The sequence below is a fragment of the Belonocnema kinseyi genome, chromosome 2, assembly GCF_010883055.1.
Source record: "Belonocnema kinseyi isolate 2016_QV_RU_SX_M_011 chromosome 2, B_treatae_v1, whole genome shotgun sequence".
Taxonomy (NCBI): Eukaryota; Metazoa; Arthropoda; class Insecta; order Hymenoptera; family Cynipidae; genus Belonocnema; species Belonocnema kinseyi.
Genome location: NC_046658.1, coordinates 106,217,814 through 106,230,190, shown reverse-complemented (window position 1 = coordinate 106,230,190; position 12,377 = coordinate 106,217,814). Strand labels below are relative to the sequence as shown.

The window sequence follows — 12,377 nt, the reverse complement described above, 5'->3', positions numbered from 1 at the left end:
AAATTATTTCAGCTTTAAAGTTTTACTTTAATCCTAAATAGTTTAGTTTGAAATCAGTCAAGGGGTGCAGTTCCGAATAGGTGAACGTGACGATTTCCTTCACACTGCGTATTCTTATGTATCTCGCAAAATGTTTCCAATAAAAGTTGTAGATCGTACAAAAATACACATTTTTTGTGTAACACATTTTTTTCTACGAGTGATAGTTTCCAAGAAAATTAGTGATATCTCGATTTTTACGAAAAAAAAAACCATGAGCATTCTCCATTGGTTTCGGTTGGGTACCTACTCACGCTTTTCACCACGGGAAGGTTGGAGTATTTTGAAAAGCATTTTTTGTTGTTGTATTTTTTAATTTTTAATTTTTTTTTACTTTTATGATTTTTAAATATATTTTAATTTATTTCAATTCGAACTTCTGAGTATATTCTATTCATTGTCTTGATTGTATACTCCTTATAAGTTTTTTTATAATAGTCTGATGAGTATATTTAGTGACCAGGGTAATATGCTTTTATGTTAGTAATTAATTTTTTAAACGGATAAGCAAGTATTTTCTTTACGCGTCGCCGCCACAAAAATTCGCAGAGATGCTCTGCAATGTTGCTCTTACGCACTCCTCCTCGTGAGAGAAATTGTGGCATCCACCGCCAAGATGACTCGATGTTTTGTGTGTGCGCTCCGGAATCGGGATCCACAAATTGTTCGGAATGATTTACAGTTTAGTGGACAAATCCATGATCTTCAAGATTAATGTATCCCTTCCAACAATCGCTGTGGATTTCTCTCCCTTCCGCTACATGCTTTTTTATTAATGCAATTTAAGTAGCCTGATCTTCTTATTATCGGGACAGATTTCCAACCGATAGCTGTAGGAATGTCCTCTGTGGATCATTCCGAGAATCCATGATCCTTCTACTACACGTCCTCGCTCGTATTTTCGACGGCCGATTTTGCACTCATCGATTTTAACAACTTCACCGACACCGCCGATGCGAACATCCTCTTCGAAGTTGCTGTCAAGAGCAAGCATGCAGACCTCTCTATAAAATGAGATGCGGTCTGAAACTTTTTCTCGAGAAGTCGATTGATTGTTTATAATGCTGCTTTCCCGGATATTTGTTCAAAATTAAAATTTAACGCAAAACAATATGTAATGAGCATACAGGCCGCTGCAGAAATGCGGCACCTCTCAAACCACGTGTTTTCTGCAACGGTAATACTGTGACGATATTTGTGTATTTTATATCAAAGGAAGGATCCGCAAACATGTTCAGACTCCACAAGTCATCTTCTTCTTATGTTTTGAGCAAAATCGTTCAGACGAAATTAATTCGATTTGTCGCAACCACTGAAGAGTTGTTTCCCTTTCTTGGAGAATCTTAGATAAACTAAAAATATTATATGTTTCATCCATCTTGACGAGGACTCATGAGAGGAAAATCTCGAAAATAATATTGCACGCAAGAGACACACGAACTTAAGTACTATGAGCGCGGATGGTGGAGAAAGACCTGTCGCTAATTGCATTGAAATTTTTTAATTTGTTACATTTCATCAGATATATCTGATTTTCTCGGAAACTATTACTCGTAGAAAAAATTTATCATATAAGAAATGCGTATTTCGATAAGATCTACAACTTTTATAGAAAAGTTTTGCGAAAATTTATGTATTGGCTGAGATAAACGCAAAAAACCCCGGCATCCCAATGACTGGTCACAAAAATAACTTATTTCAGACACGACCCCCTTTCCAACGTGTCATGGGGGGGGGGGCGGGAAAGCATCCCTGTGACTGGAACCAGAAAAAACTTACGTCACACTACTGCCCCTTTTCCCACGTGTCGTGGGGGCGGGAAGGCACCCCTGTGACTGGTCCCCGAAATAATGTAAGGTCACACCCTTGCCCCTTTTCCCACGCGTCATGGGGGGCGGGAAGGCATCCCTGTGACTGAAACCAGAAAAAAAACTTAGGAAACGGATTCAATTACGCGTATAAGACGGGTTGCTGACACTGGGGGACGGTTAACAGTCGAAAACGAAAAGAGCATGATTTTTATGGTTTTTTTCATAAAAATCGAGATATCACTAATTTTATCGAAAACTATCACTCGTACAAAAAAATGTATCCCACAAAAAATGTGTATTTCTGTAAGATCTACAACTTTTATTGGAAGCATTTTGCGAGATTTTGCATGTTGGCTGTGATAAACGCAAAAAAAACACATTTTTTATGGTTTTTCCGCGATTTCACCATGAAAATCGCCTAGTCGCCAATTTTCACTATCATTTTCGTAATCAGCGCGTCAAAATACATAGGTATATGCAGTGTGAAGTAAATAGTCACGTTCAACTATTCGGAACTTTATCCGGCTTATCTATAAAGTAATTATGTAATATACAGTTAAGTCTCTTCTTAAGTAAATACAAGCAAATCATAATTTCACAATTCAAATTCGGGACTAATCTACGGCACCAAATTCCCTCTATAATTCAAACAGTTTTTTCTCAGATGTAGTACATTTAAAGAGAAAAGGGGGAAAATGGGAAGTTTTTCGAGAAGGGGGGGGGGTAAGTTTGAAAAAAGGGAAACTCAGAGGAATAGGGGAAAGCCTGTGTTCCCTAAAATGAATATTTTTCTTTGATTCGTATATTTTGGATAACCTTTTAAAATCGTACGAAATTTTCTGAAAACCTACCAAATTCTTTAATATGTCAATATGACAACTTTCTGGAATTCCCACACCTATATAAGACCTGTACTAAGGATAATGGAAACTTATATTCCGTTAGATCACTCAGAAAAAAATTTATTTAAAAAAATCGTTTTGTTGAAAGCGTTTGGTGGATTTTAGTTGACAGAAAAAAATTTTGTGTTGATTTAAAAAAATATTCACCAATTAGAATAAAAAAATGATTTATTTGACTCAATCAAATATTTTGATGAAAGTATCTTCAAAGCGATGGATGCATGCGCACTTGGTACGATCCCGTAACTACAATTCAAGATGACAGTCAAGCTCAGTGATCCTTATCAAAAAAAGTGATCCGGAAATAGAATCGATTGGGATTAAGAGATTAGGTGAAAAATACACAAGATTACCTGAATCTAAGTAATGACCTAAGATTACATGATTAAGTATTTGATAAAACCGAACGACTTTTCGAATCAAATACACAAAGGATCCTGCACAATTTATATTGCAAATGACTTTGTGGAATTGTCTCGTCTTGTGATATTTAGTACTGCAAGTTTTTGTTAAATCAACCAAAATCTTTTTTTTTACCATCAAAAACACTTATTTGAATTAACTAAAATATTCTCTTGGATAAATCACAAGATTTATATGAATCAACCAACAGATACAGTATGGTCAAGTCAACCAAATTTTACTAATGAAAAATTTCTCTAGAGTTATCAAATATTTTTTTGTCCATACAATAACCATTTTATACACTGTAGAAACTATGATTCCATTTTAATTAAGCGCAATTTTTTGGGCGCCCTGTTATAATACCAAATTGTTTTGTTTTAAAGCCATGGTTCGTACTATTTCGCTTTTAATAACTTCATATTAAAAAGCGGTACGTATTAGCGAACTAAAATAATGCACAGGAAGTATTGTCTATCCCGTTTTGATCCAAAAAAAAAGTTGTACTACATCGTCAAAATAAAGTGGCATCAGAAAAGAGCCAGCAGAGACTATATTTTTGGGTGACTGTTTCAATATCGAAAACTAGCCTTGAAATTATACTTTTTTTTACAGCGTAGAGTTGATTCAACCAAAATTTTGTTCACTGAACCAAACTTATTTCTGTGTGTTTGTATACTAGCCCTTTTGATGCCACACAGTATCAAAGGAACTTAGGTCTAAATTCAGGTATAGTAGGTAGGGAGAGTAACTTCACATTGCGATTCGAGATGGGATCTCAATGCAATGCAATACAACCTGAAAGGTACTACTACTACTCTCGTCATATTATGCGCCATTGCTTTTGACGCACAGTGGGTTATTTAGAGCCGCAAACCGCCGCAACTGCTCTCCTTCGAGAGTGATTGATCGCTCACCCTGGTGGTGCTAGGATATTTTCAGAGTCGCGGGATGCAGCATTGTTGCAGTGCATTCACATTCTGTCCGGGACGCCGAGGTGATCGACTATTATCGAATGAGTTACATAAGACTAGGAGAAATTATCTCTGCACATCTTAGTTCTCAATGTCCTTGACGCATCGACGGCTTTTATACCTTGTAGGCCTCGGACTCATTTGTGAGAAACAAAAGAGTGTCAATAGTAGCATACGTGCATACGTTTTGAAAAATAGTAGCAAAATCGTGTCACGCAATTTCTTAAATATTAATTCAATGGGCTCTATATTTTTTTAATCCTCTATATGAATGTTAATTGATTATGAGATTTAAAAGGTTGTAGGAGTTTGCAGAAATTATTTTCAAAGTTTTGGTCCGATTTCAAGAGCTACTAAAAAGCTTTTTCGGGTTTTAGAAAGATTTTCAGGAACTAGGAACAATTTTACGGAATTTTACGAGATGTTAAAGGGTTTCGATGATTTAACGGTATTTTGAAGAATTTAAAGAAATTTTAAAAGATAAAAGTACATGGACTTTAAAGCTTTTTGTAAAATCTAAAAAAAATTACAAAATTATAAAGGATTTCCGTATACTATAAAGGATTTTAAAGGATTTCGAGGAGTTTTTACTGACCTTTAAAATCTTGTAATGGATTTATATTCTAAGGTTTTTCAAGAGATTCGAAAATTTTTCCACGGATTTGAAAGATTTTAAAGAATTTTAAGGCCATGTGATGAGTCGGTCACATTACCAGATTCCTACTTTACTGCCAATTTTTTAATTTTCCAAACCGCCACATCAAGATCAAAATTTGGGATACTAATCAAGAAGCACTAAGAATAGTGGGCCTGGTCCTAAATATGTATAATTATGAAAAAAAATTTTGTTGTAAATAATTTTTTTTGCTTTTTTTATAATTATTAAAGTTTAGGACGAGGCCCACCTTTCTTAGTGCTTCTTATTTATTATCCAAAATTTTCAACTCGATATGGAGCTTCGTGTGAACATAAGTTGGGAAATAAGAAAGGTGGCGGAAATGTAGGAATCTGGTCACGTGACCCACTCGTCACATGGCCTTAAAGGCATTTCAAATATTTCAAAGTACATCGTAATATTTCGAAACACTTCACGAAATTGGAAGGATTTTAACCCATTTTAAGAGATTTTAAGGAATTTCTGCCAGGAATTCCACAAGATTTCATGAAAGGTGTAAGTACACCAGATTTCAAGAATGGCTAACTCATTGACTCTTTATTTATTAAACTATGTAATATGAAATATTAAATGTTACATTATAAAATATAAATAAAATCAATCATTTCATAATGTGTATGGCTGATAAAAAGTAATTTTAACAGCCAAAGTAGGTTTTAATTAGCATATTTTAAAATAATAATTTGAAAGACAAAACTTACATAAAAAATGTTTCTAACCCCCCTCTCCCAAGTAAGGATTCGTGCGATTTGACGCCCACCTCCCAAAAAAACGCCTTTAAGTAACTAATGGACGTCCCAATACAATATACCTACATCTCCTATAACATCGCGTGAAATCTTTTTGAATCTTTGAAAATACAATAACAACTTTGAAATCCGCTCAAATCATTTAGAACCTCTGAAATCTGTTGAGGTTCTTTATAATTTCTGGATTCTTCAGATCTCTGAATCTGTTAATCCTCTGAAATCTCTAAAAAACTTTACAATTTCTTAAAATTCCTTGAAATATATAGAAATTCCTTATAATCGTATGGAACCCTGTAATTTCTATTGAAATTCTATGAATCTCTTAAATATTGTAAAATACCTTGAAATCCCTTGAAAATTTGTAGATACCAAAATCATTTAAGATTCTTGATCAATATTTTCATCTCTTGGGATTTTTGATAATCCTACGAAGATCTTTGGATTCTCATTAAACTCCTCAATATTTTTTTAAGCACACTATATGTTTTGCAATCCATTGCAATTTTATAAATCTTTAAAGTTGGTGATGCTATAAAATCGTGCAAACCTGGTAAAATTCCTACAAATCTCTTGAAATGTTTTAAAACCCTGTAAATTATCTTGAAATTCATAATAACTTAAAATTTTTTCAAAAATTAAAAAAACTTTAAAATTCTCTAAAATTAGATGAAACGTCTCAAAATCTCTTAGAATCTCTCGAAATCTTTGAAATACACTGAAATCCTTTGTAATCTTTTCAAATCTTTTAAAATTTTGATACTTGAAATGGCAGATAAGTTATTATTTAACCAGTCCAATGAAGAAATTTGAAAATATGTTTAAAGGTTATATTAGCGAGTAATTTGAGAAAATAATAGCATTAGTGTAATTTCTTGCAAAATGGTAGCCAAATAATTGCATCAACAAAGAAAATTGTCAAAAAGTGGATATTTATCGAACATGTTGTAAAAGGGTCTTTCAGAATATCAACTTTGACATTTTTATGCAAATATTTGTCTTAAACTTAAATTTTGATTTAGTTGATAAGAATATATGAACACGGCCGGCTTTTATGGCGCCATCATTCTCTAAAAGTGAATACTCCTGCAAACTGTCTCTTCTGTTTTACTACCCTTGACTTCATATTTTATAGCGCATTTAAAGGCCATTTCTAGTTTTGCGACTGATTTAAGAAAAACACTCTATTATACCATAATTGGTAGAACAATTGCAGCAAAAGGAGAATAGCATTTTTACACCGGTTTTAAACCCGAAAAGATGAATTCTCAACCAAATAGTTGAATTTTCAGCAAAAAAGTTAATTTTCAACCAAGAAAGATGAATTTTAAACCGAAAAAGATTAGGTCCGTTAAGCTGGCAGGACCACATTGCCAAAATTGACTGAAACCCTATTGGGAATTTAGGGTTCATTTAGGGCTAATTTAATGCCCTATTGCTAAATATAATGCTCTTCATTTAAGCGAAAAAGCCGTTGGCCATGCTAGCTTAACGTTAAACTAGCAGAACCACACATATTAAAAAATTAATTTTTCAAAATTTCTTTGCTCTAGAATTTAGGGCTCATTTAGGGCTCACAATGCCCTATTGTCAAATTTAATGCTCCGCAATTTCTCAAAGAAAACCTGCATTTACTTAGGCATTATTTCTTTGCACAATAATTTAGGGCTCATTTATGGCTCACTTAATGCCCTATTGCCAAATTTGATGGTACGCATTTTTTTAAACCTGTGGTTCTGCTATCTTAACGTTAAGCTAGCAGGGCCACGTATAGAAAAAAATGACTTGGGTCACAATTTCTTTGCACTATAATTTAGGGCTCATTTAGGGCTCACCTTATGCCCTATTGCCAAATTTGATGCTACGCATTAAAAAAAAACGGTGGTTCTGCCATCTTAACGTTAAGCTATCAGGACCAAACAGAGATAAAAATGACTTGGACAATATTTCTTTGCACTATAATTTAGGGCTCATTTAGGGCTCTGGGAATATAATAATGAAAAATTAACACAAATTATTCAAACAATTTTTGTTTAAACAATATTAAAAATATTAAGACTCACTTAGGGCTCCATGAATATAATATTTGAATTTGACAAAAAATTGTTTAAAAAATGATTGTTTAAACAAATTTACCACAAAAAATTATTTTATTTTCGTTTCTTTTGCATAATTTCAGGCTCACTTAAGGCTCCAGAAATGTTTTTGGCCATCACAATATATAACTAAAAAAAAGGGGGAAATATCGCGCGATCTTCGGTCGGTAATACTACAGGAGCCTTAAATTTGATTGAAATTATGCAAGAAAAAAGAAAAAAAAATTTTTTTGTGAATTTGTTTGAACAAAAATTGTTTAAACTTTTTTTAAATTTTTAATTATCATATTCCTAGAGCTTTAAATGAGCCCTAAGTTATTCTATAAGGTGAGTTTTCTGTAAAATTATTTTTATTACGTTTTACAGCAATCTTGAGGCATCTTATTGTTAAGCTACTGCAAACAGTATTTTTTACAAAAAATACTAGAGCACGAAATTTAGGTTTTTTGTTTAAATGAAGAGCATTAAATTTGGCAATAGGGCATTACATTAGCCCTAAATGAGCCCTAAATTCCCTACAGGTTTTCAGTCCATTTTTACAATGTGGTTCTGCCAGCTTAACGGACCTAAAAAGATTACTTTTCTACCAATTAAATTTTCAACAAAATAGTAAAATTTTTGAGCCATAAAGATGCATTTTTTACAAGACAGGTTATTTTTCAACCCGAAAAATTAAATTTTCAACAAAAAAGTTAATTTTCAGCTAAGACAGATGTACTTTTAACCAAGAAAGATGACTTTTTTTACCAAAAGTGATGAAAAGATGAAGTTGGCGACAAGGGTTTACGAATCTCAAATAAAGTTCTAGTTAAAGATACTAGACGCGTCTGGTTCAAAAATTTCTAATTATATTAATCCGAAGTTATGGTTACTATGACTAGAAAATTTTAGTTAATGAACTCTGGTTGACTTTTTATGGTTAAAACTATTCTGGTTAATATTTCTGGTGACAGAAGTGTCGCGATCTAGTGTCGATTTCCAGATATCTCTCTTCTGTCTCATGTCATTTTGATGGATGTGTCAATTGACGCTTTGGCATAAATGTCTAATTCTCGAAAAATCGTGACTTGTTAATTGTATTTTCAGTTATGGAAGTATAGACAATTACAGTGAACCGTAAAGTTAGTTGTGTTATAAGAAAAAATTGCACGTTATCTGTCTAAACATCAGTGCTCCAGGAATACTTCCGAACCAAGAACATATTTTTTGGGTGTCTTTGAAAAATATTCTCGAAAATATTCACATTGCAGACAATAAATAAACAAAGTGAATGTTCGAGAATTTTGGTGTTAACCAAGTGATCTACATGCATATTATGTAAAAGCACAAACAAAATAGGCATAACCAATAGTTACAAAAACAGAACGCATCAACAAAATATGCTACTTTTGCTTCGAGTGTTGTATCTATCACCATTTATTAATACATAGTCTCACATATAGATTATGGAGAGACGAAATTTTTGCAAAGCGGAACATAGTTGCTGTACTTTGTAGTCGGAAAATTTTATCAGATTATTTTCTTTGGGAAACTGCAACATGTGGTCCATGTAATTTCAGAGGGGGTTAGGAAGAATCCACGAAGGAGAAGATTTCGAAATTCAATATTGGAAAGTTGATGTCTACCAGAATATCTGGTTGAGCTTACCAGAACATGTGGTTAAGTTTACCAGAACATCTGGTTATGTTGACCAGCTACCAGAAAACTGTCTGGTAAATATTTCTGGTTAACCTTACCAGAACTTCTAGTTACATTTACTCGAATTTCTGGTAAAATTAACCAGAAAATTGTCAACCAGAAACTTCTGATAATTTTAACCAAAGTTTATCGTAAGGGCATATTTAACACTCTATTCTAGTTGCATCATCCAGAATTCTGGTTGATTCAATCACAATTTTTTTTTAGAGGACAGCTTCCAGACAACACTTGTCTGGAAACTTTCGCACACCTTTTTCGCTACCTTCATTTAGATCATATTGCAAGACGTTAATAAAACGAAGGATTTAACACTCCATGCGTTCTTTCATTACTAGAAAAATAATTTTTTAACAAAACATTAATTTTCTACCAAAAGATGCATTTTTAACTAAGAAAGATAAGTTTTAAACCAAAAATGAAACAGTTAAATTTTGAGCTAAACAAATGAATTCTCAAGAAAGAAAAAAGATTTTTCAACCAGTTTATTCAGCCAAGAAAGACGGATTTTTAACACTATAATTAAGTCAGATTAATCAGGAATCAGATTATTAACGACGAAAGAAGAAAAACATTAACCAAATTCTTGAATTTTGAAGCTTAAGAGACGTATTTTCTGAAAACAATTAAATTTTTAATTCGAAAATAAAAATTTACAACAAAAAAGTTAATTTACAAAAAATAGTTTAACTTTTAACTAAAATGATGAATCATCAACAAAAAAATGAATTTTTTACCAAGTTGCTCAACTTTAAAAAATTCTTGTATTTAAAATAAAAAACATTTTAATTCAACCAAAGAAGATGTATTTACAGCAAGCACGAATTCCTAAAAAAGGGCGAAAATAGAGGAATATACGGGGAATAGTCTTAAGTCTGGTAATGATGGCCAAAGTGACAACCACGAATCCATTAATCACAACAGTTTTCATAGTTCGGTGCCCATCAGTTGATTATTCTTGGCATAATGTCTATCTTTGAATATCTTTGGATTAAAAAAAGTTTTCATAAAACTTAGTAAAGAAGATCCGTAAAAATGCATACAAAAAATATATTGAGTACAGACAAAGAAAACTGTCACTTTCATATTTTAAATTTAATCATTCATATTATTCAGATAAACTGAAAAATAGGTCCTTTGCGAAATAGGTCTTTTGACTATCAGAATTCGCAAAAAAAATATATTCAAAGCTTGTACAGAAATCAGAAGTGATTTCATCCATAAATTTTTCACTAGAGGCGATGACCTATTATTCAAAGAGAAATATAAAAAAGTTACTTTGAAATTGTTTTTCAAAATCATTTAAATCAATGAAATTATGGATTTTACAAATTGTTTTCAGACGAAAATAGTTCAAAGATTAGCTGCACTTTCCCAAAGAATGGTCTTTTTGCGCAATAATTTTCTATAAGATATACTAAACATTTTCAAATTTTAGTGACCTAATCTTGCGTATTTTTCCCTATAAATCTAATCAGTTTAAAAATTCAAAGAGAAAACTGACCTCTTCATCTGAAGGCGGCTCTTCGTAGTCTGACAGCGTATCCTTGAAGACAAAAAGGCAATCAGATACGTCCAACTCACGAGAGTTGCCAAACTGCGTTTGTCCGTCGGTGGCTTGTATTGAAACATTTGTTTCAACCATCTTTGCACTTTCTCCGATCTGGTTTCTATTCTATTAACAAAAATAAAAATGAAGGTGTGAAAAACGACTTCAATATTTTGATTTTTTTTAGTTTGCGCCTGCAAAAAAGAACATTGTTTTACTATTATTTTTTAAATAAAGTATGCTGGTGTTCAAAAACTGAGGTGACCAATTTTTCGAAAGTTGGTTCTCAATAAGAAAAATAATTGTTTAATTTTTATATCATTTTTATTTTATATTTATATAATTTATATTTATACCTTTTAGATTTATATATTTATATAAACGTTATTCCTTCTTTGATGAGACAAATTTATAAAGTTTTCAGAGAGGTTGTTTTGATCAAAGCAAAAAATTACCGGTCATTTCCCAGCTAACACAAATTTTTCACGGTCATTGAAATAAAAAAATTAGATCTCTTACTCGTGCAAAAGATGATTCTAAATCAGTTCATTTAGAAGTTAAAGCAATTTAGATTTATGTGTAAAAAAACATTTGAATTTCACAATTGTAATATTATTATATGTTGTACATATTATCATATAATTTTTTCTGATTTGAAAGAGGAACCTTTTTTTAGGATATTGTATCGAGTTGAAAAAGAGGAAATTCTGGTATTGATTTTTTTCTAAATTGGAAGAGAAAAGTTTTTTTATTTATAATAATTTATATGGTTGGAAGGGATGCAATTTTTATTTTTCATCTTTTTTTTTAATTGGAAAAGGGTAATTAAAAAAAAACTTTTATTGAGTTGGAAGGGAGGAAATTACCGTTTTCAATTTTTTCTGAATTGGACGTGGGAAATTTTGTATTTTTAACGATTTTTCTTATTTTCAAATTTTTTAAATTTATCTGCTATATCAGCAGAGATTGTACCTTACCGACAGTAGATCAACCCTCCAAACCATGAAGGCAGAAGAATCTACACAATATCGATCAAGTTAAGAATCTTCAATGACAGAAAATGCTTAACTTCTTAATAAGACTAGATGGAAAATAATATTTTTAAATTAAAATTAAAATTATTTCTTGAAAAAAAGATCCTACTCCATCTTCACTCCATTGGGAATCGAACCACAAAACTTCTGATTTCCGGTCAGGTGCTTTTCCAATTAAGCTATTAGAGGCATCAGAATAAGAACTCTTAATTCAAGAACATAACGCTAATTTTTAGCTAGGTGTTAATGGTACAAGTAATTATTTTCAAATTTTTTTAATTTATCTGCTATATCATCAGAGATTGTACCTTACCGACAGTAGATCAACCCTCCAAACCATGAAGGCAGAATAATCTACACAATATCGATCAAGTTAAGAATCTTCAATAACAGAAAATGCTTAACGTCTTAATAAGACTAGATGGAAAATAATATTTTTAAATTAAAATTAAA

The 12,377-nt window shown here is 32.0% G+C and overlaps 1 protein-coding gene across 1 annotated transcript in view; it reads right to left on the bottom strand.

Moving 5' to 3' along the window:
- LOC117168051 (RNA pseudouridylate synthase domain-containing protein 2-like) overlaps nucleotides 1-12,377 on the bottom strand; it is a 485,526-nt gene that overhangs the window by 460,636 nt on the left and 12,513 nt on the right. Inside the window, exon 2 of the mRNA XM_033353396.1 lies at nucleotides 10,846-11,016. Coding sequence (XP_033209287.1) covers nucleotides 10,846-11,016 — 171 coding nt within the window. The remainder of the gene's footprint in view (nucleotides 1-10,845; nucleotides 11,017-12,377) is intronic.